The sequence below is a fragment of the Strigops habroptila genome, chromosome 9 (assembly GCF_004027225.2).
Source record: "Strigops habroptila isolate Jane chromosome 9, bStrHab1.2.pri, whole genome shotgun sequence".
NCBI lineage: Eukaryota > Metazoa > Chordata > Aves > Psittaciformes > Psittacidae > Strigops > Strigops habroptila.
This window is the reverse complement of record NC_044285.2, coordinates 3,051,118-3,070,740: the sequence shown is the minus strand read 5'-3', so window position 1 is coordinate 3,070,740 and position 19,623 is coordinate 3,051,118. Positions and strand designations below refer to the sequence as shown.

At 52.9% G+C, this 19,623-nt stretch overlaps 3 protein-coding genes and 1 long non-coding RNA gene across 7 annotated transcripts; 2 read left to right on the top strand and 2 right to left on the bottom strand.

Moving 5' to 3' along the window:
* Nucleotides 1-2,002: 2,002 nt before the first annotated feature.
* Nucleotides 2,003-3,455, bottom strand: KBTBD13 (kelch repeat and BTB domain containing 13). Its single transcript, XM_030497553.1, has one exon. It carries the CDS (start codon nucleotides 3,383-3,385, stop codon nucleotides 2,003-2,005), a length of 1,383 nt encoding a protein of 460 aa, XP_030353413.1. The 5' UTR covers nucleotides 3,386-3,455.
* A 1,561-nt stretch (nucleotides 3,456-5,016) lies between these two features.
* RASL12 (RAS like family 12) lies at nucleotides 5,017-9,840 on the top strand. Of its 3 annotated transcripts, none has more exons than XM_030497547.1 (6): nucleotides 5,017-5,698; nucleotides 5,936-6,052; nucleotides 6,162-6,218; nucleotides 7,291-7,364; nucleotides 7,457-7,647; nucleotides 8,425-9,840. In XM_030497547.1, the coding sequence occupies exons 2-6, from the start codon at nucleotides 5,944-5,946 to the stop codon at nucleotides 8,807-8,809; spliced, it is 816 nt and encodes a 271-aa protein (XP_030353407.1). In that variant the 5' UTR covers nucleotides 5,017-5,698; nucleotides 5,936-5,943; the 3' UTR covers nucleotides 8,810-9,840. The 3 variants fall into 3 exon arrangements, with proteins under 3 accessions (XP_030353407.1, XP_030353406.1, XP_030353408.1); XM_030497548.1 differs by having other exon boundaries at nucleotides 5,029-5,085; XM_030497546.1 differs by having other exon boundaries at nucleotides 5,017-6,052.
* On the bottom strand, nucleotides 9,783-16,268 carry SLC51B (solute carrier family 51 subunit beta). 2 transcript variants are annotated; one of them, XM_030497549.1, is made up of 5 exons: nucleotides 16,085-16,268; nucleotides 12,480-12,579; nucleotides 12,105-12,245; nucleotides 11,202-11,292; nucleotides 9,783-10,436 (listed from the first exon to the last, which is right to left on the bottom strand). In XM_030497549.1, exons 2-5 carry the CDS (start codon nucleotides 12,517-12,519, stop codon nucleotides 10,217-10,219), a joined length of 492 nt encoding a protein of 163 aa, XP_030353409.1. In that variant the 5' UTR covers nucleotides 12,520-12,579; nucleotides 16,085-16,268; the 3' UTR covers nucleotides 9,783-10,216. The 2 variants fall into 2 exon arrangements, with proteins under 2 accessions (XP_030353409.1, XP_030353410.1); XM_030497550.1 differs by lacking the exon at nucleotides 12,480-12,579 and having other exon boundaries at nucleotides 16,085-16,174.
* LOC115612796 lies at nucleotides 13,058-16,937 on the top strand. Its single transcript, XR_003993156.1, has 3 exons — nucleotides 13,058-13,207; nucleotides 16,031-16,273; nucleotides 16,647-16,937. It is a non-coding gene; the product is annotated as an uncharacterized LOC115612796 (long non-coding RNA).
* Nucleotides 16,938-19,623: the final 2,686 nt, after the last annotated feature.

Here is a 19,623-nt window from a genome sequence, read left to right as displayed (position 1 = left end):
CCCCTGCTTGAAGAGGTAAGGACTGTATCCTTTTCTTGCATTGCTTTCTGTATCGTGGTTTGGATTGATGGATCCAACAAATCACTCCTGTCTTGGGAGCATCCATGCCATAGCAGTGCCTGCCAAGACCTGCTCTTTCCCCAGGTGCTACGCTTAAAATCTTAAAACCTTTTACATTTTGTTGGCAAATACCTTTGTAAACCCCTGAACTGTCACAACAAACAGTGTGGAGGCAGGAGGTTGTATCATCACTTGGTGGCGTTGGAGCTGGAGGGGGAGCCTGCCAAGTTCAGCTCTCAGGTTAGCCACAGGAGCCTGTCATAAATATTTTAGTAACAGAATTATTTTAACTTCATTTTAATGGAGGGTTCAAGCTGTTCGTTGAACTTGAAGTGGTTTTACAGCAGTGTGCTTCCATGTGCTGCTTGCAGCTAGGAGAAGACAGTGTGAAATGATAATTGGCTTCATTTAGGAAGGGAACAAGGATTTAACTTGATGGGCTTTCTGCTAATGACCCACCCAGGGATAGTAACACCGCTCAGCTCATGCTGCAGCACAGTGTAGAGGTGGGTGAGTTCCACCAGTGTCCCCTGTGCCACCATCAGACCTGCACCTCCACTGCTGTGGTCCCCATCCCGGGGGGTTACATGGGGTGACGGCCTGGCCCAGTAGCAGGGGGCAAACAGGGACAAGGCGCATCAAGGGGTTTCAGTCCGGACATGGATGCGAGCTGGGGTTTTCCTGTTTGTTTTGGTCTGTGGTTGTGTTGTGTGGGGTTTGTTCTCAAAAGAGGGAACTGTTTTGAAAGCGCTGAGAACTCGGCATGGGTCAGAGCAGAGGTATTTGAGGCATCTCAGCTGGTATTCCCATCCGCTCTATCTCAGCTGGGATGGCACAGGCTGCCCAAAGCCTGCCCCATGGATGGGAAACCAGCTGAGCCATGGTCTGGATTTGCTGCTGCTGCCCATGGGTGTCCCAGCAGTGCTGTGGTCGCAGGTCTGTGTCCTCCAGCCAGCCCCAGAGCTGGTGCTGAGGGCTAGCACACTTCAGCCCTGGGCAGTGGTATCTCATGGGAACAGCCCATCTGGTTATGGAGCTCTGCTAACAGGGAAGACCTCTGCAAGCCTGGCATCGCCATGCAATGCTGGTGCTCGCTCCTCTCCTTCCCTTTTAGCACCCTCTGCATTTCCAAGGTTTGTTGTGTCCTCAACAGGCTGTGTCTTGGCTCAAAATGAGCACCAGCACTTGCCCCAGCCACCCCGCTGGGTCTGTGCTGGGGCTGCAGACAAGCCCAGAGGAGCCCATAGCTGGGTAATGGACTCGGGGGGTGATGGATGGTTCCCAGGTCACCCCAAATCCCTCAGTGCAGTAAGCACCGATGCCCAGGAGATCCTTTCCTTCACTTCCCCATCTCCCCTCCTCCTCCCAGGACCCCGCTGTGCCCGGGAGCAGCCGTGGAGATGTCCCCAGGGAGCAGGGGCTGTGTGGGAACCGCGCTCCCACGTACGGCTCCGAAACGGAGCCGCAGCTGAAAAAGCATTCAGTGGGCAGGAGCGAGCCCTGACGTGGGTCCTGTGAGGAGGTGTTTCCTTCAGAAGGGGGGGGAGAAAAAACCCAAACCCAACAGTAATGGAAAACACTGGGGGTTATAGCTTTCCTTTTAATTCCGTGATAAAATGGATGAATTCCCACCGGAGTAGAGGAGGTGGGATGCTGCTCACCTTCAGAATGCGGTCAGAATAAATAAACCCTGTGTTTGCATCTCTGTGGTATCTGTCCTTCTGCAGGAGCCATGAAGCCCTGCACGTGGTTGGCTCGTCAGCCCACATCTGGTAGGACTTCACACACAGCCCATGCAGTCTAATGTCATCTCCAAGGTCCAACATGAAGCATCCCTGGACCTGAGCACAGCTCCGCAGAGGAGAGAAGCCCTGAGGGAGCAGTGGGAGCAGAACCAAGGCCACGTGCAAGGAGAGCGTCCCGACGTGGGATGGGGGCTCACCTACGTCGCGATCTTGTGGTCGCGCCTTGGCAGCCGCAGGAGGAAGGTCTGCAGAGAGCCGCTGCGTGGGAAACCTGCCCGCTCCTTCTTGAACTTCCAGGTCCCCTCTTCCACGGAGTAGAGGAGCGTCAGCATCTTGTTGACGGTGTAGATGGTGTCACCCTTGATGACAGCGGTGAACAGGGCTCCTTTGTTGTTCATGAACTGCCCGGGCAGGGCGGTCCACTGCCGCGACGTCAGGTTGAAGCAGTCAATGACACAACGCAAGAAGTCATCCGAGGGACCATTGCGCATCACATAGAGGTTGTCACGATGGGCCACCATGCAGTGCCCGTAGCTCTGCTGCCGCTTGAGCTCCGTGATGGGAAGCCATGCGTCTTGCTGGGTCTGGTACTCATAGATGATGGTGGTGTCCAGTGGCTTCCACAAGCAAACGAAGATCTGCCCCATGGCTTGGGCGCAGGGTGCCGCCGTGCTCGGCTGCGGCAGGTCGGAGACGAACGTCCATGTGCTGGAGGCCAGGTCATACCTCTCCACAGACTTCAGTGAGATCTTCTCATACTCCCCACCGATGGCATAGAGGAAGCCCTCATGGGCAACCAGCCTGGCATCATAGCGCAGCTGATGGGGACTGGGGAACTCGCTCCATGTGTTGGTGTCAGCATCATAGCAGAAGCTGCTCTCCACCACCTGCTTGCTGGCCCCGTACACACCACCCACGATGTAGATCTTGTTGTCCATGGTTGCCATGCCGGCTAGGAATGTGCTGGCGCTCAGCGGCAGGCAGGAGAGGGTCCTCCATGTGTTGGTCTCCTCATCCAGGTAGCAGATAGTCCTGGAGAGGTCCTCCAAGAACTCGAAGGTGGGTGTATGGGCTCCCACTGCCACGAAGGTGCTGGGTAGGAGGGATTCCACATAGGCCAGCAGGTCGGCAGGGAGGCAGTCCAGGTACTCCTCCAGCTCGGCATAGCTGTCCCTGATGTAGAGCGCGGCGCAGTGGAAAAGGTCCAGGAGGCCGAATATGGCAGCGGCTTGGAACAGCAGGATGCAGTTGTCGGAGTTGATAGAATTGATCAAGAACTTGGCCAAGGGCTTCACCTGCAGGAAGGCGGCGCACTCGACCGCCTGGAAGGTCTCCTCGCTGCTGAGGACGGGCCTCTCGCCCGCCAGCACCTGCAGCATGGTGAAGAACCCGGCCGCGCTCAGCTCCCCCAGCCCGATCTCCTCCTGCGTGCTCTCCCTCATGCCCGAGCGGAACAGGGCACGGAAGTACTCACTGCTCTCCACCAGCAACGCCTTCTCCACGCAGAACGACTGCTCCTCCACCCGGATACGCACGTGCTGCGGGGGCTCTGCCTGGGAGCCTTCCTCCTCCGGGGTCATCCTCGCCCAGGCGTGGTGGGGCAGCACCCGATGCTCGCCCGGTGCAGCCGCCTCCTGCCTCCTTTGATGCCTTTGCTGCCTGCCCGGTGGCCGCCACACCACTGCCCTGTAATATAAATACCTTCAGCTAAAGATAGCCGAGCTCGTGACCGGGGCCTTGCACAAGCACCCACTGTGCTCAGCTGCACAGCACAGCAGGGTTCTGGTGTCACCGGACAGTGGGGGACATGGCCGGGATGCCCGGCTCTCTCCCAGCTCATCCCATGGAGGATGCTCGGCAGCGCTGGCAGAGCCGGGTTTTGCACTCCCTGCTCTCAGGCATCCTCCTTGCGACGCTCCAAAAGGGAGCCATAAAGCCATAAACCAGCCTGTGCTTCATCTGGGGATCTGGATTGGGTAGGGGTTGTTCAGCCTGGAGAGAGGCTCCAGGGAGACCTTAGAGCAGCTCCAGTGCCTAAAGGGGCTACAGGAAACCTGGAGAGGGGCTTTGGACAAGGGCCTGTAAGGACAGGACAAGGGGAATAGCTTTAACCTGCCAGAAGGGAGATTGAGATGAGCTCTGAGGCAGAAGCTCTTCCCTGTGAGGGTGCTGAGGCGCTGGCCCAGGGTGCCCAGAGAAGCTGTGGCTGCCCCATCCCTGGCAGTGTTCAAGGCCAGGTTGGACACAGGGGCTTGGAGCAACCTGCTCTAGTGGAAGGTGTCCCTGCCCATGGCGGGGGGCTGGAACTGGGTGAGCTTTAAGGTCCCTTCCAACCCAAACCATCTTACAATTCTATGATCTTGTGGTGAGGAAAATAAAGTGCAGCAACCCCTTCTCACCAAAAGCAGTCCAGCTGCAGGCAGAGACAACCCCCCCGCGACTCACACAGACTTTAACAGTGAATAAAAGTGTTATTTGCGGTGCATCACTCATTTGAGTGCTATTCACAGCTTTCCCTGGCTAGAAACCCTATTTCACCCCTGCCATGTGATGCTGAGGAGGGCCAGCAGCAGGGCTCACCCGGGGGGCTGCTCCTCAAGTCCCCCATTGCCATCTATAGCCAGGGGTTAGTTCTGTTGCATAATTGCACCCTTCCTGAAGGTTTATTCTTTCCTTCCTCCTCAGCCCCTCATCCCAGCAGCCGGGAGCTCCTGGAGCACCATGCAACAGCAAAGCCATTGCCCCAGGATCATGGACCCAGCAGGCTCCCCAAATACCTGAGTTTAGGGGAGAAGGTGAGAGCTTTGCGCTTGCGTTACCATCATTGGTCCTTACTGGTACCCAGCTTAAAGTACCACATTCAGCTCCAGTTGCTTTCAAGCATCCTTGGCCTGTCCAAAGGGAGTCTGGGGGTCCCCAAAGGGGTTTTGCTTCCCACAGGGGAGTGATCCCCATGATCCCCATCCCGGGGCTTGCAGGGACTTCCACACTCCCAGACTATTTTGGGAGGGTTTATAAATATCCTGCCAGCATTAAAGGGCAATAACCCCAATGGAGTAGCAGCCCTGCACGGCCACAGAGCTGCCTTCACCCCCCAGCCCTGGCTATGGCCCCCCATTGAAATCCCTTGGGGCTGGTGTGGGGGCCGTTTCCTGCATCCCGGGTGCAGAGCCCCATCCCAAATGGCTGTGATCACCATGACAACGCTGACTTCAGCCTCCACCACCTACTCAGGCTCAGAGCCCGCTGGGTGCTGGCTGATGGCTTGGTGCGGGCAGCGGTGAGTACTCCCTGTGCTCCCCTTTTCCTTTTGGGACTGTGCCTTTTGGGTGGAAAAAGGGGGATTTTCCCCACCTTGCAAAACCTCTGTCAGCAGCAGCAGCAGGTCTCTGTGCTTTGGTGCATCCACAGGAGCTGTGCAGGTGGTGGGCAGGGTGGATGCACAGGCAGCATCGCTCCTGGGTGCTGCTCTGCCTGCAGGAGGTGTCATGAGTGCACCGGCCTCAGCCAGGGAGGTGGGACCAGGCTTTGGCTTGCTGGGGACGTGATGAGGTTCTGGGACATGATAAAGTGGTGGGACACGGCAGGGCGGTTGGGACATGGAAGGTGGTGGGACACGGTGAGGTGGCCACTGAGCAGAGTCATGATGCGTTTTGGGACCAGGGGTCCCTACCCGAAGCCCCGGGAGCTCGGGGGCCTGCCCTCGGGGTGCCGGGCAGCGTGTCCATCGGCGCCGGCGCGGCAGCATTCCTTACAAGGAGTTTGGCTGGAGCCCGAGCGGCGGGAGCCGCGGTCGCCTCCTCCTGCCTCATTCATCCGCTCCCGGCGCACGGGGGCTGCTGCTCCCCAGGCCCCCCGAGAGCCCCGCGGCTCCTCCAGAGCAGGGCTTTAAGGTGGGAGGCCGCGTTTCTCTTCTCTTTCTGGGGTGCAAAGGGTGGGCAGAGGGCTGGGGGGTCCCTCTGTTTGCTGGGTGGGGAGCTGGGATGCTGCTGCCGGCCGCTGTGGCTCCAGGATGCGGATAGAGGAGAGGGGATCCCCCTTCTCGGCCCCCCCAGCCTGGGGCACCCCACTGGAAGGTCCCCACCCGGGATGGCAGCGGGTGCCCCACGTCCCCCCCGTCTCTCCTATAGGACAGAGGATGTCCTCGATGTTCGGCAAACCCCGAACCGGCGGCGAGCGGCCGCCCCAGAGCCCCCTCGGCGAGTGCAACGTGGCCATCCTGGGGTGCCGCGGGGCCGGCAAGTCAGGTGAGGCGGGCGCCCCGATGCTATGGGGATGTACAGGCATCAAGGAGGTGCTGGGGTGCCGGTGCCATGGGGGGGCACCCGCCTCACCCGCCTGTTTCACCTCCTGCAGCTCTGACCGTGAAGTTTCTAACCAAGAGGTTCATAAGCGAATATGACCCGAACTTGGGTAAGATGCTTCCTCTGCGGGTGTTTTCCCCCCATGAGCTCCCATGGAGCATCCTCCCGGTCTCCCGTGTTTCCCACGAATGTGGCATTTAAGGAGAAAAAAAGCAGCACCCAAAATTACATGAAAAACAACAGAAGGGCTGGATTTGACCCAAACCCGCCTGTACAAACAGAGGCAGCACTCTCCCTGCGGGCAATGTCCCATCACCCCAAAACCTGACAGCTGAGCTATTGGGGGTCCTTGGGGAGCCTCCTGCTTGCTCCTGGGGTGTCAGGCAGGGAAGGGCTGGGGACAAAGGGGGCTGCAGAGCGGGTGGCCCCAGGGGCTGCGCTTTGCAATGAGCGGTTCTGGGCATTATTTTTCACTCGTTTGAGTAATTAATCACTATTTTCCTAGGCTGGACTCCAGGGAGCAGGGAAGAACCAGGAATGATTTATCGGGGACATTAGGGAGATATGGAGCTTGTCCAGGAACCGACTCCAGCCCCTCATAACTCAGTGACTCTTAGGAAAGAAGGACAAATCCTTTCCTCCTCGGATCTTTTTTAGGAATGTGTTTTCATCTTCCCACGTCAAAACCTTTCTGAAACGCATCCGTTAGGACCAGCAGGGAGAAGGCATCTTTCTCCCAGGGGAATGGCTCAGCAGCTCTGCCCGCCCTTCTTCCAAAGGAAAAGGGTGCTGCTTTTGCCTGATTAATTGGGAAACAGCCCCGGTGTCAAGCCCCAAACTCGCTTTATCTCACCATGTCATGGCATTTAGATAAGGGTTGAGCCCTGGGTGCAGTGACGGCTGTGCTGGGCTCCTTCCCTCCCTCCTTATCCCGTGGGAGCCCACACTTGCAGCACACAGAGAGAAATAAGTGTTCCTCACCAGGCTTCCCAGCAGCATCACCACCAGCCCCCCAAAGTAATGTTGTCTCAGGAAGGAGCAAGGTGGGAGGTGTCAGTGGAGGATGCTCCTCATCAGGGGCTGAGATTTTTCCATGGTATCCCAAGCATCCAGAGCTTTGCTTGGCTTTGGAGCAGACGGGACACCCCAGCCCATCCTCACAACCACCCTTCTCCTTGCAGAGGACACCTACACCTCGGAGGAGCTGGTGGACCAGCAGCCTGTGCTGCTGAAGGTGATGGACACGGCTGACGAGGTGAGACACCGGGGCAGTGCTGGTGCCAAACGCCTGCTGTGACCCAGCTGGATGCGGCTGGACCACAGCTCAGCCGCTCCTCTCGCCTCCAGGATGGCCCCGGGAATTGCGAGCGCTACCTGTGCTGGGCCAGCGCCTTCCTCGTGGTGTACAGCATCGATGACAGGAAGAGCTTCGAGGGCTGCCAGCGCTACCTGGAGGTCCTGGCCCTGCATGCAAGGGGCTGCCAGAGCCGGTGTCCTGTGCTCCTCCTGGGCAACAAGCTGGACATGGAACAGTACAGGTACTAGGCATGGGGCAAGGCTGTCTTTTCCCGGTGGGGAGAGCTCACAGATCCCCCCCCCATCCCTCCAACTGGGATGCAAAACCCAAATCTGATTTCTATTGTGGGTATTTCCACCCCCATCGGTATGTGCCACATCCTCCCACATCTCCGAGGTTCCTGCTCTCCTGCCTGGGGATGATGTATTTATTTTGAGCCCGTTGGTATTTTCAGTGGGATGTTTTTCGGCTGCGTGGTTGGGCAGAGTCACCATCCCCAGGCAGGGCTTGAGCCTGCTCCAGCTCCTCGCTCCCCTCTGGATGTGCCCTTTCCCTGGAGCCCTTCCTCACCCGTCCCGCTGCCAGCACTGCATGTCCCCAATGTGTTTTTCTGGCCTTTTGTGCTGTTCTGGGGCTGTGCTGAGTGTTGGTCCCATGGATCCTTGAGTCACGCACGTTGCTGACCCACCCTGTGCTCCCAGCACCGAGGCTTCCCTGTCCCCACAGCACACACTGTCTCCTCCCTTCCCAGTGCTTCCTGTGCTGTACCCAGCTTCCCAGTGCCATCACATCCCTGGCACAGGAGGTTGCATGATTCCCAAGGGACTCACGCAGCCCATTGCTCTGGGATTCTGGGAAAGGCAAAACAATTTGGGACTCATGTTCCCTACTTGTCCCAGGAGCAGAGCGCCGTGTTCACCAGGATTCAGGGTCCGTTGCTCCCCACCTGCATCCCTCACTCCCCTTTCTGGTGGTTGCATCCCCTCGGGATGCTGCACCATCCCCTCGCTCTCGCCAGGCAGGTGCCCGCAGCCGAAGGGCTGTCCCTGGCGAGCCGGTTCGGGTGCCTGTACTACGAGGTGTCGGCGTGCCAGGACTTCGCAGGGGTGCAGCACGTGTTCCACGAGGCCGTGCGCGAGGTGCGGCGCCGGGCACAGTGGAACCTGCCCGTGCGGCCTCTCTTCATCACCGAGGAGCGGCCGTGCCTGCCCATGGCCACGCCGGTGGCGCTGCCCGCCCGGCACGGCTTGGCCAGCTGCACCTTCAACACCCTCTCCACCGTCAACTACAAGGAGATCCCCTCGGTGGCACAGGCCAAGCTGGTCACCGTCAAGTCCTCGCGGGCGCAGAGCAAGAGGAAAGCTCCCACGCTCACCCTGCTGAAGGGCTTCAAGATATTTTAGGAGGTGTCCCTGCGGGCTGCAGGACGGAGTGGTGAGAGACCCTGTTCCCCCAACTCCACAAGGGCTAAGAGCATCCGTGATGGACCAATGGGCTGCTGGTGGGCAGGGCAAAGCCTGTGGTGGTGATGTGGTGTGCAGATGGGGTGCTGAGAGCCTAAAATCAGCCATGGCATCACCCTGCCTGCCCCTGCCCTGGCTCCCGACCCCTCTGGCTGAGCACCGCCGCAGTGTGTGCATCTTGTCCTGCCACCAGCACTGGGGGCCAGCCCAGCTTTCCGGGTGGATTCAGGCAGTTCCTGGAGCAGCCAGAGCCATGGGCACCATTGGGAGGGTGAGGGCTGTCCCCAGGGCCTCCAGCCAGCTCGGAGCAGTGATGGGAGCCTAGGAAGGGGGAATCAATCATTAACAAAGCATGGGGACATCCACCTCGCTCCTCTCCCGGGTGCCCTCACTGAGCAATAAGTAGGAGGAATTTTTGTGTATTTTTAATCCAAGCTACAGATACTGTTTCAGCCAACTAAAGGCCTCAGGTGTCCCGAAACCAATTCCCATGCATCAAATAAGTCATACCAAAATAGCTGGGGTTTAATCCACTTTTTACACTATAACGTTCCTTTTCAAAGGCTTTACGAGGAGAAATGCTTCACTGATGAGGACGAGCTCTGAAAAGCCTTTGTTAAAAGACTGATGTGTTTAAAAAATGTCTTAAATTATTTCATGGCTTTTACGTGTGCCCAGTGAAGGGCACGAAGTGAACCCCAAAGCAGACCAGGCTCTGCCTGTGCCCGAGCCAGGACCAAGGGCTGTGTGCTCAGCTTCATTTGCTGTATCAGGTTAAATGTTCTCCTTCTCCCTGGAGAAGCAGTTAGTTTGCAGAGGTGCAGTTACTCTGCAGAGTAACACAATCAGGTGTATATTTGTACATATAAACCTATATATATATAGAAGACCTTACTGATAGAGAGATTCAATATGGGATTTCAAACAACTACTTTGGAAAGTATTTTAATAAAGATGATTTCTGAAAAGAACAGAAGTGTCTCCATGTCCGTGTGGCTGTTCTCCTGATGGGACAGGACAGTGTGTTCCCTGGCTGATGGTGTGTTCCCACACCTCCTGCCCTTTGTCCCGGCTCAGCTCTGGCCTGGGTGCAACAGGGGATGAAGCCAGCACCAGAGAGAAGGGTGGAGGCACCGAGAGCAGCAGGTGAAGACCAGCCAGCCACCAGCTGAACCAGGGAAGCCCAGGTTTGCAAATCCAGAGCCACTTGTGCTGGTGCAGCTCTGCTGCTGCTTTTTATTCTCTTTTGTTTCCCCAGGCTAAACTGTGTTTTTCAACTTCCATCACTATGAATGAAGACATTCTGTTACATTCGTTAGGACCTGAATGGTTGGGTTTAAGCTGCTGTTACTGGGTGTCCTCAGACTTCTCTGCATACAGAGACGTGACAGTCCCATCCTTCCACTGCACCACGACTTCTCCTGATTTCTGATCCTGGGGCACCGGCTCCTCCTTCTGTGGTTCACTGGGGCTGTGCTCCTGCACAGAGACCAGGGCTTGCTTGGTTTCCAGCTCCGCCTGCTGCGTCTTCTGCACTGCTGCGCTGTACATGTGTCTCTTCCTTTTCCTGCAGGGAAGGGACAGAAAGGAAACATGGAGTGAAGCAGCAAGCCCAGCCCACATCTGGGGTAAGTATCTACCTGCAGAGATGGTTCCATCCATCTCTTCACGCCTTGGCTCTGGGAACACGGCAGCTGCTTGTGGGAAAACAGCTGCACTGTGTTGTGTTAAGAGGTCTGCAGTGTTTGAGTTGTGGGTTTACACTTGGAGAACACACAGCACACCACGGTGAGGCAGCAACAGCCAGTAAACCGTCATTAGAACGACAGTGTGGCTGACTTGGGACATCAGTTCTTTTTCTCTCATTGGAAATGGAAGCTCTGACCCAGAAGTTAAGTCCTCTTGCTGTAGAGAACAGTGAGTTGCTCCTCAGCTGCCAGGTTGTTGTTTAGCAGTACGGGCCAGGGGAACATCATGGGAATGCAGACGGCAAGGCTGGGGAGTCCTGCTCCAGAGCCCCTCACATGAGGAGCACCTCACACGATGCATCTAATTTTCCTTCCCTCCCAGCTTGGCTGGGCAGAGCTGTCACAGGCACTTTACTGCTGAGGATCCATGGCCTGGAAAGTGAAGGGGCTCATTCCAAGCAACACACAAGGAGAGCAGGGAGTCAGGCACGGTTTTACAACGAAACTCAGGTCAAAGGGGTTTTGTCTTTGCTCTTCTCCCCATCACTCAGGGCTTGTCCTGCCCTGCTCTGCCAAACCCTGTCAGCTGGGGGGTTTCAGCATACCACCGCACACTAAAAGAACCCCAGATTTTCCTGTCTCACCTGTTCTGTGTAACGTTACGGGCCAGAAGGACAAGACCCAAAATCATGGCCACGAAGGAAAGTGCAAGGACGGAGTAATTCCATGTTGACGCTGGGGGAAAGCAGAGAGGCAGCGTTAGCATGCACAGAGCAGGGTGTCCTGCAGAGCCCAGCCAGGCCTTTTCCAAGGATACCCAAGCTCAAAGTGCCATGGCTTGGCTGCAGGATGGGGGCAGAGGTGCCCATGTCCAGCTCAGCACCCAGAGCAGAGCACCCAGGTCACATTTTGGGGGATAACTCTCCCTCCCTGGGCAGGAGACTTACACAGCTGCTTTCTGTGGCTCACAGCCCCCCACCTCAGGCTCTGTATCCCCCATACTGGCCACATGTACCACGTGTGGCTTCGGCCCTGCCCCAGGCTGGGAGCAAGGCTGGGAGCTGCAGTGTCCCACCAAGAGCACTGCTAGAAGGGCCCTTCTGTTCCACAGCCTTTCTCACCACTGCACACTCAGGTGGATAGATTTTGCCTTTGAACACGGGCTGGGGTGTGCAGCACAGATGCCAGCGGATGCCCCGTCCTTGATTTTTGTGGCTTTGAAGTTGATCCTCCTGGCACTGACCTGCTCATATCAACCTGCTCCCTCTACCCTGCCAAAATCACTGGTCACCCCAGCCCTCTGCTCTCTTGCCAGGCTGTGCCTGAAAGAGGCCGACCCCACTCTGGGCAGAGACATTTTCTCAGCAAAGCCTCGTGCCTGTCTTTACCCACACTTCTTCTGGAGGTGAGACTGAAGGATTATGTATCTGGGGTAAATCATATCCTCAGGTAATTCCCTTTGGCAGCTCCATTAGGAGGAGGGTTAACGGCCAAGGACTGACTGTCTATATTTCAACTCTCAACTCAGGAATGCCAATGGGACTTACGGTCTTCTGTGCGGAAGAACCAGAGCAGCACCTCCAGCTCCTCTTCACTTATACTCAGCGCAGGGGTCACGTCTGCTGCATGGTCGTACGTGTCTATGCGGGCAAGGGCTGTGGGGACATCCATGTCTTGCTCTGCGTTGGCTGGGGAGGAAAAGAGCAGAAAGATGCAATGGTTGCACACTGCAATACTTCAGGCTAGAAATGGCCTTCCCTTGGCTCCCAGGGTTGTCCAGCCTGTCTCTCCAAGCAGGCAGAATGCAGCCAGGAGGGCACAACCTTATCTCATGCACTGAGAAGTGGAGAAGGTTCTGGATGACAGTTCAGCATGTGTGACCTACTTCACCCACACCATTATCCTCCAAGACAAGACTCTACCTTGCAGCAGGAAAAATGGGATTATCCAGAAAAGCTTCATATTTGTGTGTGTGCTGGGGTGGATCACGCCTTCACCAGAGTTTCTTCAGTGAGCAGATGTCTGGGAAAGAAAAAGAGATGAGAGGTGAGGGGTAAGGTAACCTCTGCGAGCTCCCACCATACAGTGCCACTGGTTTTATCAGTAGGAGCCCTGAAAGTTACACAGGTTATTACTCAGAGGGACTGGAGACAGCAGGCCAGCATGTTTCTCCTCTAGTGTCTACAGCAGATGAAAGGAGGCTAAACAACAAGTAGAAATGATCTTTTAAATGAGCCTGTGCTCATGCTGATTCCCCTCCTTGCTCCAGCTCTGTACTCAAACCTGATGTACCCCTGTAGCTGTGGCATCTGTTTTCTCCTGTGAGTCTGAGCTGCCAGGACAGGTACAGACATCCCGGGAGCCACCTGAGGTGAGCAGAGCGGCTCTGGCACAGGGTCTGCTGCCTGGGGTTGGACCCCTTGCCTAGGTGACACCGTGCAGATGCAAGCTTGGCCGCTGTAAACCAGCCCCTCCTCAGCTAATCTCTCTCTTCCCTCCTTGCTCCCCTGCCACAAAACTTAAAGAATACACTTCGTGGACAGTGACTACCTGCTGCCAATCCACGGATGGCAGAATAAGGGTGTGGAGATGAGGAATTGGAGGGCTCAGCTCCAAGAGGAAGAAAAGCCAGCGTGCCATTGAGGCAAAGGTACCTCACATCCCTCAGAGAAGTAGAAAGCTCCTCCTTGATCTTTAGTCTCTCATCTGTCAGTGGCATCAATCCAGCTTTTATGGCAGCTTGCCCAACTTCAGCCTCCTTTGGAGGGACCTGACTTGAGCAGAGGGTTCCCATCTGTGCACTGTTAGTCTGAGATGGTTGGCTGGCTCTCCCCAGTGCTTCACCACCGCTCACTGGCCTCATCTCATCCATCACCCTCTCTCAGGCGAATGACACCACAACACACGTGTGTCCCGCAGACGTGCTGGCCCCACAGGCCATTAATTATTATATGAAAACTAAGACTTTTACAACTGTCTGATACTCTCAACTTTTACCTGCCTTTGTAGTGTGGCACTGTCTGAAACTCTTCGCTGCAAATCACTCCCGAGCATGTTCCACCATGCTAGGTGTGTCAACAACACTGCTGACTTTTCCAGGAGGCATTTGTCCTGTCGGTTATAGACCTAATGATTGCTACTATTTCCCTCCCCTTCTCAGTGTCTTCACAATTCAAAGGTCACATTTTATAGCCAAACAGGCATGCTGGCTTGCTCCCTGCTGCCAGAAAACCACCTGTGAGCAATTCCTTGAGGACTCTTAAATACATGGTCCACTTTGACTCTCTATTTCAGAAAACATGGGTAAAGCTGCTCCCTGCAGTTAGCTGTGCCAATTACCTTGCTGTGCAAGTAACCTTTAGCTTATTCATGTGGAATCCTCCTCTCAAAAGAGGTAATAAAGTCTTGGCGCCAATGAAATCAAGTTACAAGTCTACTACACCCTAATAAGAAGGTGCCACTTGAATGTGCTAAATCTTGCTGTCTCATCATTTGCTGCAACAGGAATATTCGACATGCATGTTGCTGATTTTCTCCTAAGGTGTTTCATAACTTGTGGGCCACCTCCTGGTGCCCACACCAAAGCTGGCATGCACAGCAGGGATGCTACACAGCTGCTAGAAGTCCTTCCCTACTTCATAAAGTAGTGACTGCCAGATCTCCCACAGACCGGAACTTCTCAGCTACAATACAGTAGCAGAACAGGTATGTGTTGTGCACTAACAGGAAATTCAGGTAAAAGACTTTAAGGGACCCCCCTGTTATTTTAAAGATCTATAACATCTGCATCAAACTGACTAAACTAGTTTGGAAGCTGCATTCTTCAAAGCTGCAAAGCAAACTGTTCTCAGGCCACTGTATATACCCCAGTGGAGAGCCTGAGCAGGATCCAGAACACTGCCTGCACCTCCAGTTTCCTCGGTAAGGAAACAGTGAGTCCCACAAGAGTTTGGATCTTCCAGTCTGAAAGAGAGATTTGTAAAGGCATCTCCTCCAGCTTCCACCACGCAGCAGCTCTGCTCTGCCGCCCAAATCCTGGTGTGGGACATCACTGCTCCACCAAGCAAGCTGAGAGAGTGTGGGTGATGTCTTCTCCATTTTCCCCCTGCCTCACATCTCAGCAGTCACTCAGCTGCTGCTGGATGGGCGTGAAGCCTTTGACATCCAGGCCTTTGACAACTCTAACCTGTAGACTTCGATCTTCTAGCCCTCTGAAGACACCCAAGACCCTTCTGAGGTTGCTTCCCAGGTTGGGTGCAGCACGGGAGGCTGAAATGAGAGAAAGCTCATGCATTTTATGCTTTTATGGAAGGAAGGAGAAAGAACTAAGAGGCCAGCACCTCTCAAGGAAACACTCTTCCTTTTTTATTTTGAGTTTATATTTACACCTGAACAATACTGTAGTTCCTTTCTTCTGCACATGGGATTTTCACTTCAAAAGCTGCAAATTTTCTGTGCTGTGTGGACTTCAGGACAAAGAGTCACCAATGCCAGCCTAAATCCTGCTGCTCAAAACCAGGATCTGTGGACTTTGGTGGCATTCAACAGAATCTCAAGAAAATCCAAAAAATGGCAAGTGACTGCTTGTTGCTCTACATATTCATCCCAGCACTTAAATGGTAGGTCGGTGCTCTAAAGGCTGGCGTAACCTGGTGAGGGGCATGTCCCCATGCAGGAACATGCACATTCCCAGTTGCACATGGACTCCTTCCAGCCAGAGCACGATCTGTGGTGTTGTGAAACCATCATGTGCTTCGTACATTGGTTTTTATCAGGTCTAATACTCATGGTTCTTACCAAGTCAGATGTTGCCCTCACTCTGCAAATGAAAAGTCTTGAGATACTATATTGATATAAGTAAAGATGGGGGAAAAAAGTCTTATGGAAAGACCAGCAAGTTAAGATGATAATGTCCCTCTGGACCCCCTCCTCAATACTCACTACATAATACGGGACAATGCACTTATAACACCCCAGTCTTTGTAAAAGAGTTTCCTCTTGTCATCCAGACTCTTTTCCTGGAGGTTATCTTATCTTATATTGATTGCGTTCAAATGCATCAGTTATTCCAAATTCATTGTAAAAGTGGGATGCCCTGCCTTTGGGACTCATAAAGGATATACAGTGGCACACCATGGAGATACAAATGGGTGGGTTGGTTTATAAAGGTATATTGAGGAATGAGTTCAACTAAAGAACACAAGAGAAATGTTTAATATTTAAAATACCAGAGCAAGAAGGCAATCTGCACTAATTTTTAACCTTTGTAAAGTCAAAAGTTAAAGAGCAAACCTGAGTTATAGGAAATATTTTCCGCTGACTGCTTTCCAGGCTGCTTATATGCAGGAGTTAGCCCAGCCTGCTTCTCACTTGCCATTCAGTCTCTCCTTAAACAAGTTATGCAGCCTTCACTTAAAATTTCCACAGATTGGAGCTTTCTAACTGAAATAAATAAAGAAGTCTTTCTTTACAGATAGCTATAAATTAACCCAGCAGCAGGAATGTCCGTTCGTCTCCGCTAACTCACCAGAAACACGCTGTTCCAGCAGAGAGGAAGCTACATTTCTTCTTTAAGCCCTGCTGCCTGAAGATGTCTTCTCCAAGCAGCCGTCAGTGCCTCACCACGGTGACAAGGTTGCCTTTCCTTCTACTCTTGGTACACTACGAGCTGTGATTCATTCTGCTCCTGAGTCATGTCTGAAGGCCAGTCCAACAGGTGAGGTTCGCTCCAGCCCCTGGAAAAAACACACCTCTTTAGTGGGTCCATTTACATGAGGTGAATGACCTTTTCCCAAAGAATAAACCACAGGAACTTCTAGTTTATTTGCTCAAGCTATTGGCCTAATCAGTATTAGCAGAGCATGCTGAGCAGAATGACACTCAGTAATAAGTTACCCTGTGGTTAAAATAAATGATAACGTTCACTCTGCCTGGCTCTGTCCTCATGTAAAGGAAGCATGTCCTGATAAAGCCCCTTCTTTTTTTTCTTTTAGTGAATGGTCATTCTAAGGCTCTCAGAGCATCTCACAAGAGTGACTGACTTCACAGACAAAGCACCCGCTGGAGATTTTGCCATCCCTGTTTTGCAGGTACTGGCAACAGTTGGCTAAGTCAACAGGCTGCTAAGAGGCTTTGCAGTGCCACAAGGCTGATGGGCTGGCTGGCTGTGCCATCCACATTGGGAAAGGAGGTTCCTCCTACCTGAACTATTTGATCTATGGATGGAGCTGCATACTGCAGAGCAAGCTAGGTACCTCTCTGACAGGCTTGGAGCACACAGCTAGCACTGGTTAGCTAAGGTTAATTGGAGACGAGCACTGTATCCTTACATTTGTCTTGTTCTTGGCTTCTTCCAGCTTGAAATAAAGTGTCTTTGGCACTGAAGCTGTGTTCCAGTGCGATTAATCCTTTGAATCCCATCTCGTATTTGATTCAGAGCTTCCTCTGGCTGCCCCTGTGAAGTTTCACACGGCAGACACACGCACTCCCCAGAGAGGGATGTTTTACTGTTCAGTCAGCCTGGCAGCGATCAGATGGAGCTTGCACTCAGAAACACATCCTGCAGGAAACAAGAGCTCCTCTCCGCTGGGGGAGGCAGGTCGAGCCAGGACATCAGACCATGCTGTAAATTGGGCTGTCCTTCCTCCTCATTTCAAGTTGGATCATTTAGAAGTGCCATCACTCTGCAGAATGCTTCTCTACAGTGTCCTTGTGAAATTTCCACTGCCAGGGATGAGGTACAATGATGGTCTCACAAGCTACAAACCCAAATCCTCTGGCTCATGGCCTTTGAGAAAGGGGTAAAGAAAATGCCTGTCCTCTGTAGTGCAGTTTCTGAGTAAAGGCACGGAGATGCTACACATGGTGAAGAGGTGACTGTAACAGGAGGAAGGCGACTGCAAACCCCCAGAAGGTCTCTTTTCGATCCCAATTTTGTACATGGCTTGATTTATGTACCTATATTTAAAAAAGAAAAATGAAGTGTTTCCCCAACCACTGAGTGGAAGCCGGACATGCCGGTGTAACCCAATTTCCCCACACTGAAGCTTCTGCAACCAGATGGAGAAACCTGACCAGAGGTGACAGAGTGCCTGCAGCGCCTGGGACATCAGGCACCTCGCAGCTCTGCAGTGGCTGTCTGGGTCCTGTCCTGCCTTTGGGCTGTTTGCAGAAGAGAGGTCCATGTGGGACACCACTAAATGTCCCCTGCACCCAGTAATCCTCTCCTTCTCCAGAGGAGCACGAACACACTCAGGACAATCTCTTCAGCAACGGCTGGGAGTGTTTTATTTCATATTTCCCTTGACAACACTGGCGCTCTTTCATGGGAGATATCTTTTTACTTCTTGGAGACACTTTCAGTGTCTTTGGCTAGGAAGCGAAGTGGAGATAGGATGCTGATTGGTGTTCTGCTTCCTCCTTGGATTGTCTTCACTATGCTTAGGAAGAGCTTGTCTGACCTTGGCATTTTAATTTTGCTTATCTTTTTTGATCCCTTCTGTGTCTTTGACCTGAAGTGCCTGGTTACAGAATAACTAAACATTCAGGGTTGTGGGGATTTTTTTTCTCCATGTACAAAAGCAGAGTTCAAATGCAGCAGGAAAGCAAGATATGTGAGCTTTATTTTTTTCTTTTGTGAATCAATCAGATTGATGCTTTCATTCTGCTGAAAAAAAATTACACCGAAATAAATGTTCAGCTAAAATTCATCTGTCCAAAGCATAACACTAAATAATAGCTGTGATCTGTTTGAACAGTCCTATCAGAGCATTAATTACTTGGGAGCAAGTATACTGGAGAATTTAAGTCCACTTCATAAATGAAACATTAATTACTCCATGTGTAAGTCTGGCAGAAACTCAGCACAGTTTCAGTATTTCCAGGAGCTTTAATCCTGCGAGAACTGTGAATCCATCCCCAGGGTTTCAGCCCCCTGGTGAGCAGCAGAAGCTCCACACTCGGTGCCCATGTGCTGCTGCCATGTTCAATACCTTGTGCTGGGATCTGATACCTGGAAATTGACACCGAGCAGCACCTGGATGCCAGGTTCAAATTCCCAGCTTTTGGGTGGCATTTGGGCCATACGGACACGCATGGTATATCCCTGGCCTTTCTGATGTGCTGGTGGTAAATCCAGGGTTTCTCCCAAGACCTCAGCTAGCTGGTATTCATCGGCACCACACAGGACATCTCTGTCCAGCAACCGCACTGTTTGCTTCGAGAAACCATGGGTATTTTTCAGCAGCTGAGATATTAAGTGCTCAAATCTTCCCAGCATCTGGAAGAAGCAGTCAAATTACACACTGTGTGGAATACTGCTTCTTCTCTTTAGGGGCCTGATGCCTGTAAGTGCCTATAATCACTCAGTGATTGTGCAACGACTAATTGTTCCGTGTTTACAGCTCCATAGTATTTGTGATAAGACAGGCTGCTCGCCTGCCCTTCTCCCATCTCCACTTTCCCACATGAACTGTGCTGCTTGCTTTAATCTCTTCTCAAGCAGAAGCCATTCCTTCATCCTTGCCATGTTCTTGTTTATATCTTACTGTATCCTTTCATCTAGCACCCCAGGATGTGGTGTCTGGAACCGAACAGTGTCCTGCACGTGACTGAACTGAGGATTTTCATGGGGCTCCCCAAGTAATAGAGAATTAAGTTTAATGGAGCAATTAATTTTGACATACCGATACTCAGCTAGGAAATACCTCGGTATTTGGTAATATACTCTCCTTTTCTCAGGGCACAGGAGTGTAAGCACCTCATTTAGGATATCCCAACTCATTTTTTGTTCCCTATAACAGCACTTTCTCAATTCTCCTTTCTTTCTACCATTGGAAGTGGTAGCACCTTCTATGTGTGAGAGAAGAAATCTCTAATGATGGGTAAAACACATGGAAAAGGGAATGAATATGCACAGAGCCGCTGAACACAGCACAAGATTTCCCTTTCCTTAGTGATCCTTCCCTCCTGTATGTGTCTGACATGAATTGTCATCCAATTTCCAAGTAATTTACATGTTTTCACTGAAACTATTTCCAGATTTCTCACATTCCATGTTTTAGAAAT

What these genes read in the sequence shown, in the direction of transcription:
- KBTBD13 (XM_030497553.1), bottom strand. Translation starts at nt 3,385, where the DNA reads ATGACCCCGGAGGAGGAAGGCTCCCAGGCAGAGCCCCCGCAGCACGTG.
- SLC51B (XM_030497549.1), bottom strand. Translation starts at nt 12,519, where the DNA reads ATGAAGCTTTTCTGGATAATCCCATTTTTCCTGCTGCAAG. An exon ending in CCCATTTTTCCTGCTGCAAG is followed by an intron (nt 12,246 to 12,479) that starts GTAGAGTCTTGT and finishes TTTCCTCCCCAG; the next exon opens with CCAACGCAGAGCAAGACATG. An exon ending in GTTCTTCCGCACAGAAGACC is followed by an intron (nt 11,293 to 12,104) that starts GTAAGTCCCATT and finishes GCTTTCCCCCAG; the next exon opens with CGTCAACATGGAATTACTCC.
- RASL12 (XM_030497546.1), top strand. Translation starts at nt 5,818, where the DNA reads ATGCGGATAGAGGAGAGGGGATCCCCCTTCTCGGCCCCCCCAGCCTGG. An exon ending in CCGCGGGGCCGGCAAGTCAG is followed by an intron (nt 6,053 to 6,161) that starts GTGAGGCGGGCG and finishes CACCTCCTGCAG; the next exon opens with CTCTGACCGTGAAGTTTCTA. An exon ending in TGATGGACACGGCTGACGAG is followed by an intron (nt 7,365 to 7,456) that starts GTGAGACACCGG and finishes TCTCGCCTCCAG; the next exon opens with GATGGCCCCGGGAATTGCGA.